Source organism: Oncorhynchus nerka, linkage group LG5, assembly GCF_034236695.1.
Source record: "Oncorhynchus nerka isolate Pitt River linkage group LG5, Oner_Uvic_2.0, whole genome shotgun sequence".
Lineage (NCBI taxonomy): Eukaryota > Metazoa > Chordata > Actinopteri > Salmoniformes > Salmonidae > Oncorhynchus > Oncorhynchus nerka.
In genome coordinates, this window is record NC_088400.1 from 36,767,492 (window position 1) to 36,786,573 (window position 19,082).

General features: G+C 46.5%; 1 protein-coding gene across 2 annotated transcripts in view; it reads left to right on the forward strand.

Moving 5' to 3' along the window:
* LOC115129419 (disks large homolog 3) overlaps nt 1-19,082 on the forward strand; it is a 178,622-nt gene that overhangs the window by 2,773 nt on the left and 156,767 nt on the right. Inside the window, exons 2-3 of one of the 2 annotated variants that reach the window (XM_065018609.1) lie at nt 1,512-1,643; nt 6,331-6,416. In XM_065018609.1, coding sequence (XP_064874681.1) covers nt 1,512-1,643; nt 6,331-6,416 — 218 coding nt within the window. The remainder of the gene's footprint in view (nt 1-1,511; nt 1,644-6,330; nt 6,417-19,082) is intronic. The other variant, XM_065018610.1, reaches the window with a different exon arrangement.

The window sequence follows — 19,082 nt, forward strand, 5'->3', positions numbered from 1 at the left end:
CCAGAACCTCCATATCTGGCTTCTTCACCTGCGGGATCGTCTGAAACCAGCCACCCGGACACCTGAGGAGTATTTTTGTCTGTAATAAAGCCTTTTTGTGGGCAAAAACAAATTCTGATTGGCTGGGCCTGGCTCCCCAGTGCGCCCTTGCTCTGTCATGTGAAATCTATAGATTAGGGCCTAATGAATTTATTTAAATTGACTGATTTCCTCAAATGAACTGCAACTGTAACTCAGTAAAATCGTGGAAGTTGTTGCATGTTGCGTTTATATTTTTGTTCAGTTCAGTATATTTGAGAAGGTCCGGTCACATACATTTCTTAAGTAGCTAAGGTCCGGATGGATAATGTCATTTATCGGCGTAGGTACAAACCCTCAGCTCACAACCCATGTGACCCCAAACTGTTCACATCCCTCTTGTTGGCAGAGGGAAAAATGTGCCATTTTAAAGCTAATTTCCTGCAATTCTACATATTTTCCATGTGCTATGTTTCTTCATATGATACCAGGAGTTGAATCCCGACCAAATTCCCCAAATATCAATATACATTGACCCACCTATTGAGTATAGCTGCTATACAGTATAGGGTATGGCTGCTATACAATATAGAGTATGGCTGCTATACAGTATAGAGTATGGCTGCTATACAATATAGGGTATGGCTGCTATATAGAGTATGGCTGCTATACAGTATAGGGTATGGCTGCTATACAGTATAGAGTATGGCTGCTATACAATATAGGGTATGGCTGCTATACAGTATAGAGTATGGCTGCTATACAATATAGGGTATGGCTGCTATAGAGTATGGCTGCTATACAATATAGGGTATGGCTGCTATACAGTATAGAGTATGGCTGCTATACAATATAGGGTATGGCTGCTATACAGTATAGAGTATGGCTGCTATACAGTATAGGGTATGGCTGCTATACAGTGTAGACTATGGCTGCTATACAGTATAGAGTATGGCTGCTATACAGTATAGGGTATGACTGCTATACAGTGTAGACTATGGCTGCTATACAGTATAGAGTATGGCTGGTATACAGTATAGGGTATGGCTGCTATACAGTATAGACTATGGCTGCTATACAGTATAGGGTATGGCTGCTATACAGTATAGAGTATGGCTGGTATACAGTATAGAGTATGGCTGCTTTTCAGTATAGAGTAGGCATACTATACTCTAGTTCTGATAGTACTCCCCTTTCCTGCCCATAGCAGCACTAAAAGTCAGACAAACTCTTGAGCAATGAACAAAACCAACTCGATCCTAAATTGCATAGTAGCCTATCACAAGTGTGCCTCTAAAGCTTCATTTTAGGAATTTCCTACTGTTTCACGTACACTTAGACTTGTGTTATGCTAATGGTGGAATAATATTGCCAAATGTTTGAAGGACCATAATGGTAATGTGCACTGCACTGCACATCTGATCAGTTTCTTAACTTTTTATCACTACGACTGGCTCTGTGAGGGTGTTAACATGAAGCATCCATGTTGTCAGACACAGAGAGGGCAGTGGGTCTGCTGAGACAATACCAGGATAGTCTGACCAGGCCAGAGGAACAAGCCCTGAAGACCAGCGTGGGGAAGGTCTCCGCCATCTTCGGAAGCCAACTGTTTCACGCCTTACTTGGTAAGACGAGGAAAATACGCACATGTTTTCACTATTATTATTTTATGAATAAAGAAGTCTCAGTCCAACCAGACAACAAATCAGCTAGTGCAGTGTTTCCCATACCTAGTCTTCGAGTACACCAAACAGTATACATTTTTCATTACAGCCGTGGACAAACACACCTCATTCAGCTCATTGAGGGCTTGATGATTAGTTGACAAGTTGAATCAGGTGTACTTGTCCAGGGTTATAATAAAAAGATGTACTGTTGGGGGTACTGGAGGACCAGAGTTGGGAAACACTCAACTAGTGCGTTTAGTTTCAAGAAAATGAGCGACGACTCACTAGTTGTTTTTGTGTGGAGGGTTGTTCTTGACCAGAGCTAAAAGACATAGATGGCACAGTCAGGTCACAGTTATATTCATTTTTGTGGGAAGAGCCTAAACGTTTTTCAGTGAAGTCCCATGAAAGAGGCCTTTCAGTTCAACTCACAAAAGGTTTTGCTGTATACCCCCCCCCCCCCCCCCTCCTCTCTAATGTACTCGGATGGTAATGAAATCCTATTAAACATGCCCGTGACACTGTCTATGGGCTGATCACAAGCCGGCCCTCTCAGAGAGCTCAACGTTTTACCAGAGGCTCACATTTCTTTACCTTGTGAAAGAGTTACACATATTTGCACATACTTGCACATCAGTCAGTATTTGCACTGTGCCATCTCATCCTGCCTTGGTCTCATAGGAAGACTTCCTAGATGTGGTTCATTCGCAACAGCCAAAACACTGCTGTATGAGCTGTAATAACAGGGTGTTACCAGTCCAGAATAGATTTTTGCAATACCATGAATGTGAATGACCTCACCACCTCGACAGTATCATTGCTTAACTGGAACCATGAACTAAACTGACTCTTGAGTGTATTGCAACGATACCTTAATAAGCAGTTACGGCACCAAATCAGCTCCTGTGAAACTATATTTCACTTTATTCTTTTTACCCTGCAAAGGAGACAAATTAGTTCCATTTAACCAATGGCTGAGTGGCCCCTCTAATTATCATGGCCATTCCCAAATGATGCTACCCTGTGGGTCTGCTGCTTCGGCTGCTCTACCCAGAAATCTGGAGCCTCCATGGGGGATGGGGGTCCATGGAGCAGGGGGGAGGACTGGAGAAGAGGGTAGACTGAGGAGGCTGTCCACCATGACCAGTGGTCTCTCCAGACGTGGATGCCTGCCTGTCCAAACTCGCTGAACAGATACGTTGATGATAATGTGCTATTAGCGAAACTGTTTCTGCGGTCTAACTAGAAAACGATGTGTTAATCCCAACACAGAAAAGACCAGATATAGTGATCTATCTGTCAGCCTGTTCGTGTGGTCAATATCTCCAGTATTCAAAGGATGGCTTTGTAAACCACATATGACTATCCCAACCGTTTATGTCTGATTTATTAAAGAGGTTGCCTCCACATCAAAAGAGTAGGCTGGGGTTTCAGCGAGGGGGTTTAGGATTCCGAATCAGGATTCCAAGCATTCCACTCCAAAGAGTCTGGATCCCGGGGCAGGAATGTGCAGCCATAGTCTGGGGCTGGAGGTACGGTAGAGTAGAGTACTGTAGAAAAAAACAGCTCATGGCTGCCTTTGCCCGCGCCATCCTCACCCTCTGTTTCTCCTGGCCTGAGTTCAGCCTGAGGATACAGCCGAGAGAGTCTGTGGGTGAGAGAGAGAGTCTAAGACGCAGGGGCAGAGCGGGGTCAAATGAGGCCCGGGTTTTCTCCTCAACATGTGGTTTTAATCATCAGCCCAGGCACAGGGGAGGTGCTGAACGTTTACACAGCTAACGGGAACACAGGGTTATTCAAACATTACTCACCGCATTAGCCTCCCAGATGCTCTCTGCTGTTTTCCTTCAGGGCCGAGGTTTGTTTGCTACTGTCACTACTGTACATTTGTACAGTACCTATTTAAATAGAGGTAGATGGACTTTGTTTAGGCTACTTGTTGTAGTGGGGTTGTTGTAGTGGGATTGTTGTAGTGGTGAAGCTATTTTTGCACTGGCTGTATTTTTGTTGTTGCAAATGCATCGCTATCGGTATGCTCTGTCACAGTGGGAAAATGTGTAAATGAACAGTATTGGGACTGTGTCAAACAAGGTATTATGAAAGTGAATGAAAACTGGCATGACTGGTGTAAAGAAATGTTCATCAGTTCAGCTGTGGGCAGCATTGTACAGTATTTGAGTATTTGATGTGTGAATGAATGGGAGTGCCCTTGCTTGTGATGCACTGTGGGAAGTTGGAGCACTGAGCGCTTGATTGGATGTTTTGCATGGTTGCACAATCATGAACAAAGGTCGCCTTAACTGCGGACTCATCTCTTTGTTCCCCGACATGCAAACATGCAGGAAGAGGTCGTGGCTAGGGGGGCACACACAAACACCCACCCAACCACGCACACACACACATACACACCCACAACTTAGTCCATAAGTAGTGGAGCAGGATATTATTGTAGTGTAGGAGAGGAGGGAGGGATGGAATTGTACGCTCCTTTACCTCTGACCCAATTTTGTTAGATTCTAATGAGCAGAGTGTCTGTCTGTCTGTTGCTCATTGTCATCCCATGGAAAGCACTCAGGGCCACATTATTTTCAGGCTGATTCACCCAGAGCTGGCTATGAGTGGAGAGATATCTCCAGTACACTTGCATAGGTCTACCGGATATACGTAGAGGCGGGTCTAACATGGGTGTATGCACACACACACACACACACACACACACACACACACACACACACACACACACACACACACACACACAAAGCCCACGGTGTCGTTTGTAGAACAGAGAGAAGTAACAGCTGGAGACATTATAAACTGACTGAGGCACACATTCTAACCAGGACATCCCAAAACGGGTCCACAGTGCTGAACAGAGATCTGTGAGAGACGGCCTGTGAAAGAGGTAACCGGGATAAAACAGGGTTTGTATTTTCTGTTCCGTGGCCAGGAATTGATGTGGTCTTCGAGGGTTGGAAAATGTTTTGGAAAGCTGGAGAAAGAGGAAGCTGCAGCCTCTGAGGTTTCATCTGACTCTGGGTTTTGGGAAAACATTGCACCTCTTCACAGCTCTGAACACACTGTTCTCTATTGATAATGCACCTTTTTTAAGGGTTTGCCGTGTGATAATGGTTTCATATAAGTGGTGGTTAGTGCAAAGTAATTTCACATAAATTGAACAATTTACACGAGCGATATGCAGTAATATATTTATCTCAATTATTTTGTTTTACTATCAGGGCAAGTTATATATTTGCATTATTTGTACAATGCTTACAACAAAGCTAAATACTACATTGTAAAATCATAGGACTAAATCATTGTGTGTGTGTGTGTGTGCCTCTCAAACCAGCTGGGCAGCAAAAATCTCTGCTTCTACTCCTACACAGTCAGACACTCTTACACAGTGATGATTCACATGCCCCCTTCTTCCACTTTTGTTCCCACTGTTGGGACACACACACACACACACACACACACACATTGGTACATACAGTGCCTTCACTCCTTTAGCTCTAGTTCACAGAAATCACACACATATTTGTACACAATACAAATTTATACATTTCAAGTTATTGTTGATCTTCTTTCTACACATTGTTTCTGTCCATGTGTCCTGACATTGAAGCTAACAAAGTTGTAGCAGGAGCTCTTATGAGAACAGCGATCTCTTTATGTCAACAGTTCAGCAAGGGGGCCAGTGTGTGACATCAGCAACAATGTCTCCCCGCATTCTCATCAAGTGGCTGCCAGTCAATAGGTGACCACAGGACACAGCAGCTAAATGACCCGAAAGGTGATGAAGGGAGAGGAGAGGGAGGAGAGAGAGGTGGTAGCAGAGGGGAAGGGAGGAGAAGGAGGAGAGGGGAAGGGGGGAGAGAGAGGAGGAAGGAGAGGAAGGGGGAGGAGAGGGGAAGGGAAGGGAGGAGAAGGGGGAGAGAGAGGAAGGGGGAGGAAAGGAGGGAGAAAGGAGGAGAGGGAAGAGAGGAAGGGGGAGTGTTTTAGAAACTCAATTAAAGAAGGTGGATGAGTTGAGGAAATGAAGGCAATGGTCATGGTAGGAGAGTAAGCAGGATTTGGGAGGGTGAGATGTTTTGGGCTGGCAGTGAGGGAGGCCTGCGGTACAGAGCTGGCCACAGTGGAACACAGCATGGCCTAGTGGTGATGGAGTGAGAGGAAGTGACACAGAACAGGAGTTTTTCCTGATCTGACTAACATCTAGGTATAGGCACCAATGACCTCAGGGGGTCTATGGACATCACAGACAGTCCAACATCTTCATGCCATACCATTCGTGCAGATGGGGTATTTGTGGAGAAATTTCTACTTCTCCCATCTAATTTAGTCTAAACTAAATTCCGTAGGAGGCAGAGTGCTGATCTTTATTAGACCATACAAAAGATGACTTGTTGTTGAAGTTGGGGCAGATTGGACATTGAGCAGACAGGATTTGAGTCGTACAACAACATTTAGAAAAGTTATAGACAAAAACATAAATGAGAAATAGTGAAGAGATGTCCCACCCATACAGAGAACCACACTGAAGGAAACAAACTATTTTGGGGGGGGGATTGTCTTTCAAGTACTCACATCTGAGGAGACAATGGCCTTTATTTCGATAACTTGGTGTTTATTCAATTCCTTGCAGATATCCAAGAATGTTACGAGGTGACCCTGCAACTGAACACAACCCAGAACGCAGTGAAGGAGGCCAGTGCTGAGGATGCGGGGGAGGTGAGAAACTTCGAGAAAGTCCTGCTTCACTTTCTCAGTCAACTTGTACACAATGTAAAAATCTGTTAACCAGATTTGAAAAAATCCATTTAAAAATGCTCTACACATCTTGCATAATGCACAAAAGATTGTAGCGATCCTTGCTAATGTGAGCCAACTCTATTGGTGCTATGCGTAGGGTGTTTACCTTTCACTCCAGCAACCCAGATTCGCTCCCCTGTCCCGCCATTTTCTACACTGGTGTCAGAAGTGGAGAGAGAGAGAAAGTAGTAGTCTGGGAGAGAGACAGAGAGAGACAGACAGAAAGAGAGAGAGAGTGACAGACAGAGAGAGAGAGTGACTGAGTGATATGCAGAGACAGACAGACAGACAGACAGACAGACAGACAGACAGACAGACAGACAGACAGACAGACAGACAGACAGACAGACAGACAGACAGACAGACAGACAGAGAGAGAGAGAGAGAGAGAGAGAGAGAGAGAGAGAAAGATAAAGTAGTGGTTGTCTGGGAGTGATGGAGGAAGACAGACATCACAGCATTAGTCAGTTCAACAGTGGTAACACCATGTGCTCATCAGTGGGCTGCTGATGACGATGTCACACGATGACGATGTCACACAGACCTTTCATTACAAGTGTTTGCAATTGCATCACATGGTCACCACCGGTAATATTTATAGACCAGCTCAGGAAAAATAAACACTGAGAAGTTTGGTAGAAAGTAATTCAATTCAAAGCAGGAGAGCATAAAACACAAACTTTCTAGTAGGGTGTACACTTCAGTAAATACAGGCCATTTACTCTAGACAACTGCCTGTGAATCAGGGCCCTATGTATCTGCTCTAAAGTAGTACCTTGTTGTGATTGATGTTGTAATGGTCCCTGAATGGGAGGTGACGCCTGATTTCATATCACCTGAATGATTCAATATTGCCTCATAACTTTGTTCCAGCTAAGTCAAAATGTTAATGAAATTGATCCTTGGCTGATTTCTATGGCCCATTAAGGGAACACTTTTTGGCCTGGCTTTAGTACTGGGATTATGAAATACTACGGTCTCGTATTACACAGTGTGTGTGTGTGTGTGTGCACGAGCGCTCGTGCATGCGCTACAACCGCTTTTTCACCTGCTTTAAGTGAAGTGGTTTTTAATGTAATATTGATAGTCCATAATAAATCAATCCAGGACATCCGATAGAAATCTCGTTTACCTGGCATGTTCATTCTGCCAAAATTGGGTCTTATATCCCGTCATGATTTAACCAGCCCCCAAAACAATCAAGTAATGGCAATGTTTTTTCAAATCCATGCATTAATAGCATTACGTATGGTCAGTCAAATAGGGAATGTGCAATAAACATGTCAGTAATCGCTTACCATATTGAATTGAATGGACGAGTTAACGCAGAAGATTGTGTTGTACAGTTCATGGCTGCTACACGTATCTTAGTGTGTGACATGACATAAATAGGAGCCAAGCCTGGAGAAAGGAACCTGATTCCTTTGTTGAAGGTGTTAATGCTTCTAGAAAGATTCCAGTCACAGTACTTCAATGTATTTGTTGGCTCTAGGGATTCCTATATGTACCTTCTAGTTTAAACTATTCAACCTTAGTAGTATTGCACTGTCATGAACCAATCATTTCCCTGACATAATCAGATTTTCATTCATTCAATGAATTACAGTCAGATTTAATGCTCACGTGACAGATATCATTTTTCAAATCCCTCATCTTATTGGCCCATGTCAAACACACACTGTGGTCACACGTTACATCACGTCAAAGGCTTTATTCAAAGACCTAGTGCCCCACCCACCTTTCCTCTGATACACCCTGGTGCTGCTTACAACTACATCAGCCACACAAGGGCCCCAGCCCTCCCTCCCCAGCCCTCCCTCCCTGCATTACAGCTGGTCACCATGCCCAACCCCGGCCCATACTCAACACCAGCCCCATCCCTAGCCTCAGACCCATCCCTCAGCCCAATCCCTCAGCCCCATCCCTCAGCCCCATCCCTCAGCCCAATCCCCAGCCTCAGCCCCATCCCTCAGTGCCATCCCTAGCCTAGGACGCATCCCTCAGCCTCAGACCCAGCCTCAGCCCCATCCCTCAGCCCCATCCTAGCCTCAGCCCCATCCTTATCCTCAGCCCTATCCCTATCCTCAGCCCCATCCCTAGCCTTAGCCCCATCCCTCAGCCAAATCCCCAGCCTCAGCCCCATCCATCAGCCCCATCTCTCAGCCCCATCCCTAGCCTCAGCCCCATCCCTAGCCTCAGCCCCATCCCTCAGCCCAATCCCCAGCCTCAGCCCCATCCCTCAGCCCCATCCCTAGCCTCAGACCCATCCCTAGCCTCAGCCCCATCCCTCAGCCCCAGCCTCAGCCTCAGCCCCATCCCTCAGCCCCATCCCTCAGCCCCATCCCTCAGCCCAATCCCCAGCCTCAGCCCCATCCCTCAGCCCAATCCCCAGCCTCAGCCCCATCCCTAGCCTCAGCCCCATCCTTATCCTCAGCCCCATCCCTAGCCTTAGCCCCATCCTTCAGCCCCATCCCTCAGCCCAATCCTCAGCCTCAGCCCCATTCATCAGTCCCATCTCTCAGCCCCATCACTAGCCTCAGCCTCAGCCCCATCCCTCAGCCCCAACCCTAGCCTCAGCCCCATCCCTAACCTCAGGCCTGGCCAGTGTGGGCTATATAGGGAGGCAGCAGCAGTAGACGTAGCAGTGGGGACTAGTGAATGGGACAGCTCAGCTCAGTGGCTGGTCAGTGAGGAGGCCCTAGCAGTGGGGGCTAGTGAATGGGACGGCTCAGATCAGTGGCTGGTCAGTGAGGAGGCCCTAGCAGTGGGGGCTAGTGAATGGGATGGCTCAGATCAGTGGCTGGTCAGTGAGGAAGCCCTTGCAGTGGGGGCCAGTTAATGGGACAGCTCAGTTCAGTGGTTGGCCAGTGAGGAGGCCCTCATCAGCATTCCAGGCATGCTGTCACCTGAGTGGAGGATGGGAGGGACATTAAATGAGTCTGCAAATTCACTGATTTGGTGCAGTGAGGCAGGTTAGGGGGAGAATAGCTTCTGTAGAAATGGAATGAAGGAAGCTGGCTAAAGATAGGCCTGATGTAAGAGTGGAATATATTAGGTTATCTGACTACATTTAATATTATAGAAATACCATGTGGAATCAAGTATTATGCATTTAGCTGACTAAGAGCAATACATGGTCATGGGAAGTGAATGCAAAACACAAGTATTATTTAATAACTTTGTAAAATTCACATACAAGGTATACATCTTAAGTTACAAGGTAATACTGACATTAACAAAGCTTCATTCTAGGCATTTAGATCCTAAGGTTAACTTACAGGACAAAGAGGCCTAGTAACCTAGGAAATATTAAAATATCATACAACCATTCTCTAATGGACTGGATACAGGATAAGAGAGAGGACAACATACCATTTTCTAATGGACTGGATACAGGATAAGAGAGAGGACAACAGACCATTCTCTAATGGACTGGATACAGGATAAGAGAGAGGACAACAGACCATTCTCTAATGGACTGGATACAGGATAAGAGAGAGGACAACAGACCATTCTCTAATGGACTGGATACAGGATAAGAGAGAGGACAACAGACCATTCTCTAATGGGCTGGATACAGGATAAGAGAGAGGACAACAGACCATTCTCTAATGGGCTGGATACAGGATAAGAGAGAGGACAACAGACCATTCTCTAATGGGCTGGATACAGGATAAGAGAGAGGACAACAGACCATTCTCTAATGGACTGGATACAGGATAAGAGAGAGGACAACAGACCATTCTCTAATGGACTGGATACAGGATAAGAGAGAGGACAACAGACCATTCTCTAATGGACTGGATACAGGATAAGAGAGAGGACAACAGACCATTCTCTAATGGACTGGATATAGGATAAGAGAGAGGACAACAGACCATTCTCTAATGGACTGGATACAGGATAAGAGAGAGGACAACAGACCATTCTCTAATGGGCTGGATACAGGATAAGAGAGAGGACAACAGACCATTCTCTAATGGACTGGATACAGGATAAGAGAGAGGACAACAGACCGTTCTCTAATGGGCTGGATACAGGATAAGAGAGAGGACAACAGACCATTATCTAATGGGCTGGATACAGGATAAGAGAGAGAACAACAGACCATTCTCTAATGAGCTGGATACAGGATAAGAGAGAGGACAACAGACCATTCTCTAATGGGCTGGATATAGGATAAGAGAGAGGACAACAGACCATTCTCTAATGGACTGGATACAGGGTAAGAGAGAGGACAACAGACCATTCTCTAATGGGCTGGATACAGGATAAGTGAGAGGACAACAGACCATTATCTAATGGGCTGGATACAGGATAAGAGAGAGGACAGCGGACCATTCTCTAATGGACTGGATACAGGATAAGAGAGAGGACAACAGACCATTCTCTAATGGACTGGATACAGGATAAGAGAGAGGACAACAGACCATTCTCTAATGGACTAGATACAGGATAAGAGAGAGGACAGCAGACCATTCTCTAATGGACTGGATACAGGATAAGAGAGAGGACAACAGACCATTATCTAATGGACTGGATATAGGATAAGAGAGAGGACAACAGACCATTCTCTAATGGGCTGGATATAGGATAAGAGAGAGGACAACAGACCATTCTCTAATGGACTGGATACAGGGTAAGAGAGAGGACAACAGACCATTCTCTAATGGGCTGGATACAGGATAAGAGAGAGGACAACAGACCATTATCTAATGGGCTGGATACAGGATAAGAGAGAGAACAACAGACCATTCTCTAATGAGCTGGATACAGGATAAGAGAGAGGACAACATACCATTCTCTAATGGACTGGATACAGGATAAGAGAGAGGACAACAGACCATTCTCTAATGGGCTGGATACAGGATAAGAGAGAGGACAACAGACCATTCTCTAATGGACTGGATACAGGATAAGAGAGAGGACAACAGACCATTCCATTTCTACCAGATCTGACTTGTTTGTATACAAAATCAACTGGTGACCAGTCCTCGGGCCAAACCAAAAGTAGTAAAACTAATATATCGAACCAGCCAACCTCTAGGAAGGGGTCACGTCTATTTGTGATGACCTGCAGGGTAGGCTTGTTACCATATAGACAAGACAGCATTCCTGAGAAGACGATTGCATACAGTATCATCAGAGTTCACTCTGAAGAACTACAAGTAAACACAGAGATCACCCATCCATATAGATGACATCAAAGTAATCCTCAGAGAACAAGTTTCAGATAGATACCAGACATGGCAGCAATAGTGTTATTCTAACACACATTTCTGTAGTCAATTCTCTGGTTACTGTTGGAGGGAGAGAGCTATACATTTTGACCCCTCAGAGGGGGGCAGTGAGTACTGGCCCTTAAATCAATGTCCTTTGTGTCTTCCTTGTGTTCCTGGGCTGTTTGCCATGCAGCCCCAGGTGACAGAGAGCACAAAGAGGGGGGGGGGGGGGTGCCTGCATTTGTGTGTGCGTTTGCCTGTGTGTGATGAGTGACCTGCTAGTGCTGCCGAGACCATCCTCCTAGCGGCCACCATTGGACTGAGAGGGCAGGGGGCACCCTTGACCCTGCCGGTGTCAGTTGACCTGCCTGTCAGCACTGCCATGTGGGAACAGAGCCGTGTGATTGACGCTCACAGCAAAGCTCACTTATCATCTCACCGATAACATATTCAGAAGCATGCAGCGACTCAGCTACATGTTTTGTTAAAGTACCCAACCGCAATGACAGTTTACAAGCATTCGTTTGAAATATGATACAACTGTCTGTATGTCATGCTTTTTACGGGATGAGGGATGTGTTTAACTCAAGCTCTTGCTCAAGTGGGTGTGGTTGAGGTCAAGTAGCCTGCATGCTTCTGTTAGTGTGGTGTCTATATTACACACATCAGCCTCGTGTTAAGGGTAAGATCAGGACACGCTTTCACTTCTGCTGGGAGGACAAAGAAGCGCTGGAGCCTTGATCATCAGGATAGTAATCAATCCAATTTTGTCCCGAGCCTTTTGTGACCTTGGCCTACTCTGAACGCTGCCCTCTGCTGTCTGTTAAGGGTCTGTGCGGGTTAAGCTGTGGCCACAGCAGCTCACAGGTAGGCTAAGCCTCTGTGTCAGATTTAATGTTGAATGGCGTGATGTGTAAGAATCAATAGCTGCCAACATCCTCATATCCTTTCATACAGTTACAGTCTGTATATATATATATATATATATATATAGTCTTTAGGCTACCAGCCTGCTACCAGCCTGTCCTGCATTAGCCTGGAGCACACACACCAAGGAATGAAGGTTCCTCGGGAGAGGGGATGGTTCTATGTGGAACCATACTGACCCAAATAACCCTTTGAGCCCTTCAATGGATCTTTGCAGTTCAGAAAAGGGTTCTTTCCTCTTTTAGTGATAATGTAGGGGCAGCGGCTCATTCAAATATTATGGGGTGTAGTTTGCGCACAGCTCTTTTTGTGCAACTGTGAGTGAGCGTGTCATTCCAATAGATCTAATATGTTGTGTTATGCCATTACATGTTAAATATGACTATGGCCAGTGACGGTGTCTTGTGAAAGACTCATTGAGCGTCAGTGGATAACTATTGTCTGAATCAGTGGTGCTCGTTTCTCTCCCCAGGGGCCCCAAGTTGTTCCATAGCTAGAACAACTGATTCAATTTGTCAATTAACACAATAATAAAACCTATAGAATTTTAAACAATATACTATTGCTAACCAGGAGAAGTAAGCCTGTCTCATTCTTCAAAAATAACCTTTCTCCATTAAGGTTCTATAAAGAACCATTCAAAGGGTTTTAATGATAGTGGAACCCCTTTTGGAGCTATATAGAACCTGGTGTAATAGTTCTTTATAGAACCTTAGGAAAGGGCTCTTTTATAGCACCATAACGGTTCCATTTAGAACCATAGGAGCATGGTTCTTTATAGAACCTTCAAAAAAGGGTTCAGTACAGCATCAAAAAGGGATCCGATATGGTCACAATCCAAATAACCCTTATTTGACACAAATTGAATCATTTGTTTTTAGTGTGTAGGAATTACTCCTGTCATGTTTGTCATGTTCAACAGATCTTTGATAGGCTGGTCCGTCCAGTTTATACTGTGGCTTTACTCCATTTGTTCTACTGGGCCCCGGGGACTGTTTGCACAACAAATATCAGTCAGTCAATGGTCGTTAGCAGAGAGGCAGGCAGAAAGAGTGCCCAGCCGCTATATTACTCATAGCTACCCATAAACGTTGTCCATAAAAAGGTCCATAAACGTTGACTCTTTACTGGTTTTACTGTATTGGACTCTTCTCTGGCAGTGAACACTGTGTGAATATTCATCTAGCAACGCTCATCCAAATTGTTCAGGTTTTAAAAACTATTCTAATAAATGCAGCAGTTGGATATTGGATGAAGATACTCCAAACATTTTGAATTGTTGTAATCAGAGATTGTCTTAATTATAGCAGATAAAACATTTTACTGGCACAGAGTTCAGGGATTTTGCTGGGAATTCAGGTATTCAATTTATTGTCCAAGACACCTTTTTTGTTGTTGTTGATTTCACTCATATATAAATGTGCTTATTGTTTCAGGTATTTAAAAATATACATTTTGTGTTAAAATAAAGAAAATGATATGTGCCTCATTTGCATAAACATGCCAACTGTATTTACATATATGAATAAAGTAACATAAATGAGTGGAACAGGGCTGCAACCACCAAACACATGCTCTGTCTACCCTACCTGTACTCACCTGCTCTGTCTACCCTACCTGTACACACCTGCTCTGTCTACCCTACCTGTATTCACCTGCTCTGTCTAGACCTACCTGTATTCACCTGCTCTGTCTAGACCTACCTGTACTCACCTGCTCTGTCTAGACCTACCTGTATTCACCTGCTCTGTCTAGACCTACCTGTATTCACCTGCTCTGTCTAGACCTACCTGTACTCACCTGCTCTGTCTAGACCTACCTGTACTCAGCTGCTGTCTACCCTACCTGTACTCACCTGCTCTGTCTAGACCTACCTGTATTCACCTGCTCTGTCTACCCTACCTGTACTCACCTGCTCTGTCTAGACCTACCTGTACTCACCTGCTCTGTCTAGACCTACCTGTACTCACCTGCTCTGTCTAGACCTACCTGTATTCACCTGCTCTGTCTAGACCTACCTGTACTCACCTGCTCTGTCTAGACCTACCTGTATTCACCTGCTCTGTCTAGACCTACCTGTATTCACCTGCTCTGTCTAGACCTACCTGTATTCACCTGCTCTGTCTAGACCTACCTGTACTCACCTGCTCTGTCTAGACCTACCTGTACTCACCTGCTCTGTCTAGACCTACCTGTACTCAGCTGCTGTCTACCCTACCTGTACTCACCTGCTCTGTCTAGACCTACCTGTATTCACCTGCTCTGTCTACCCTACCTGTACTCACCTGCTCTGTCTAGACCTACCTGTATTCACCTGCTCTGTCTACCCTACCTGCACTCACCTGCTCTGTCTAGACCTACCTGTACTCACCTGCTCTGTCTAGACCTACCTGTACTCAGCTGCTGTCTACCCTACCTGTACTCACCTGCTCTGTCTAGACCTACCTGTACTCACCTGCTCTGTCTAGACCTACCTGTACTCAGCTGCTGTCTACCCTACCTGTACTCACCTGCTCTGTCTAGACCTACCTGTACTCAGCTGCTGTCTACCCTACCTGTACTCACCTGCTCTGTCTAGACCTACCTGTATTCACCTGCTCTGTCTACCCTACCTGTACTCACCTGCTCTGTCTAGACCTACCTGTATTCACCTGCTCTGTCTACCCTACCTGTACTCACCTGTTCTGTCTAGACCTACCTGTATTCACCTGCTCTGTCTACCCTACCTGTACTCACCTGCTCTGTCTAGACCTACCTGTATTCACCTGCTCTGTCTACCCTACCTGTACTCACCTGCTCTGTCTAGACCTACCTGCACTCACCTGCTCTGTCTAGACCTACCTGTATTCACCTGCTCTGTCTAGACCTACCTGTATTCACCTGCTCTGTCTAGACCTACCTGTACTCACCAGCTCTGTCTAGACCTACCTGTATTCACCTGCTCTGTCTAGACCTACCTGTATTCACCTGCTCTGTCTAGACCTACCTGTATTCACCTGCTCTGTCTAGACCTACCTGTATTCACCTGCTCTGTCTAGACCTACCTGCACTCACCCGCTCTGTCTAGACCTACCTGTATTCACCTGCTCTGTCTAGACCTACCTGCACTCACCTGCTCTGTCTAGACCTACCTGTATTCACCTGCTCTGTCTAGACCTACCTGCACTCACCCGCTCTGTCTAGACCTACCTGTATTCACCTGCTCTGTCTAGACCTACCTGCACTCACCTGCTCTGTCTAGGCCTACCTGCACTCACCCGCTCTGTCTAGACCTACCTGTATTCACCTGCTCTGTCTAGACCTACCTGTATTCACCTGCTCTGTCTAGACCTAACTGCACTCACCTGCTCTGTCTAGACCTACCTGTACTCACCTGCTCTTTCTAGACCTACCTGTACTCAGCTGCTGTCTACCCTACCTGTACTCACCTGCTCTGTCTAGACCTACCTGTACTCAACTGCTCTGTCTAGACCTACCTGTACTCACCTGCTCTGTCTAGACCTACCTGTATTCACCTGCTCTGTCTAGACCTACCTGTACTCACCTGCTCTCTCTAGACCTACCTGTACTCACCTGCTCTTTCTAGACCTACCTGTATTCACCTGCTCTGTCTAGACCTACCTGTACTCAACTGCTCTGTCTAGACCTACCTGTACTCACCTGCTCTGTCTAGACCTACCTGTATTCACCTGCTCTGTCTAGACCTACCTGTACTCAACTGCTCTGTCTAGACCTACCTGTACTCACCTGCTCTGTCTAGACCTACCTGTATTCACCTGCTCTGTCTAGACCTACCTGTACTCACCTGCTCTCTCTAGACCTACCTGTACTCACCTGCTCTTTCTAGACCTACCTGTACTCACCTGCTCTGTCTACCCTACCTGTACTCTCCTGCTCTGTCTACCCTACCTGTATTCACCTGCTCTGTTTACCCTACCTGTATTCACCTGCTCTGTCTACCCTACCTGTATTCACCAGCTCGGTCTACCCTACCTGCACTCACCTGCTCCTTCTATACCTACCTGTACTCACCTGCTCTGTCTACCCTACCTGCACTCACCTGCTCCTTCTATACCTACCTGTACTCACCTGCTCTGTCTACCCTACCTGTATTCACCAGCTCGGTCTACCCTACCTGCACTCACCTGCTCCTTCTATACCTACCTGTGCTCACCTGCTCTGTCTAGACCTACCTGTACTCACCTGCTCTCTCTAGACCTACCTGTACTCACCTGCTCTTTCTAGACCTACCTGTATTCACCTGCTCTGTCTAGACCTACCTGTACTCAACTGCTCTGTCTAGACCTACCTGTACTCACCTGCTCTGTCTAGACCTACCTGTATTCACCTGCTCTGTCTAGACCTACCTGTACTCACCTGCTCTGTCTAGACCTACCTGTACTCACCTGCTCTGTCTAGACCTACCTGTATTCACCTGCTCTGTCTAGACCTACCTGTACTCACCTGCTCTGTCTAGACCTACCTGTACTCACCTGCTCTTCTAGACCTACCTGTACTCACCTGCTCTGTCTACCCTACCTGTACTCACCTGCTCTGTCTACCCTACCTGTATTCACCTGCTCTGTTTACCCTACCTGTATTCACCTGCTCTGTCTACCCTACCTGTATTCACCAGCTCTGTCTAGACCTACCTGTACTCACCTGCTCTGTCTATACCTACCTGTACTCACCTGCTCTGTCTACCCTACCTGCACTCACCTGCTCTTCTATACCTACCTGTACTCACCTGCTCTGTCTACCCTACCTGTATTCACCAGCTCTGTCTACCCTACCTGCACTCACCTGCTCCTTCTATACCTACCTGTGCTCACCTGCTCTGTCTAGACCTACCTGTACTCACCTGCTCTGTCTAGACCTACCTGTACTTACCTGCTCTGTCTAGACCTACCTGCACTCACCTGCTCTGTCTAGACCTACCTGTACTCACCTGCTCTGTCTAGGTCTACCTGTACTCACCTGCTCTGTCTAGACCTACCTGTACTCACCTGCTCTGTCTAGACCTACCTGTACTCACCTGCTCTTTCTAGGCCTACATGTACTCACCTGCTCTGTCTAGGTCTACCTGTACTCACCTGCTCTGTCTAGACCTACCTGTACTCACCTGCTCTGTCTAGACCTACCTGTACTCACCTGCTCTGTCTTGACCTACCTGTACTCACCTGCTCTGTCTAGACCTACCTGCACTCACCTGCTCTGTCTAGACCTACCTGTACTCACCTGCTCTGTCTAGACCTACCTGTACTCACCTGCTCTGTCTAGACCTACCTGTACTCACCTGCTCTGTCTAGACCTACCTGTACTCACCTGCTCTTTCTAGTCCTACCTGTACTCACCTGCTCTGTCTAGGTCTACCTGTACTCACCTGCTCTGTACTCACCTGACCTACCCTGTACTCACCTGCTCTGTCTAGACCTACCTGTACTCACCTGCTCTGTCTAGGTCCCTGTACTCACCTGCTCTGTCTAGACCTCCCCCGCTCTGTCTAGACCTACCTGTACTCACCTGCTCTGTCTAGACCTACCTGTATTCACCTGCTCTGTCTAGACCTACCTGTATTCACCTGCTCTGTCTAGACCTACCTGTATTCACCTGCTCTGTCTAGACCTACCTGTATTCACCTGCTCTGTCTAGACCTACCTGCACGCACCTGCTCTGTCTAGACCTACCTGTATTCACCTGCTCTGTCTAGACCTACCTGCACTCACCTGCTCTGTCTAGACCTACCTGTATTCACCTGCTCTGTCTAGACCTACCTGCACTCACCTGCTCTGTCTAGACCTACCTGTATTCACCTGCTCTGTCTAGACCTACCTGTACTCACCTGCTCTGTCTAGACCTACCTGTCTACTCACCTGCTCTGTCTAGACCTACCTGTACTCACCTGCTCTGTCTAGACCTACCTGTACTCACCTGCTCTGTCTAGACCTACCTGTACTCACCTGCTCTGTCTAGACCTACCTGTACTCACCTGCTCTGTCTAGACCTACCTGTACTCACCTGCTCTGTCTAGACCTACCTGTACTCACCTGCTCTGTCTAGACCTACCTGTACTCACCTGCTCTGTCTAGACCTACCTGTACTCACCTGCTCTGTCTAGACCTACCTGTACTCACCTGCTCTGTCTAGACCTACCTGTACTCAGCCTGCTCTGTCTAGACCTACCTGTACTCACCTGCTCTGTCTAGACCTACCTGTACTCACCTGCTCTGTCTAGACCTACCTGTACTCACCTGCTCTGTCTAGACCTACCTGTACTCACCTGCTCTGTCTAGGCCTACCTGTACTCACCTGCTCTGTCTAGACCTACCTGTACTTCACCTGCTCTGTCTTACCTGTACTCACCTGCTCTGTCTAGACCTACCTGTACTCACCTGCTCTGTCTAGGCCTACCTGTACTCACCTGCTCTGTCTAGGT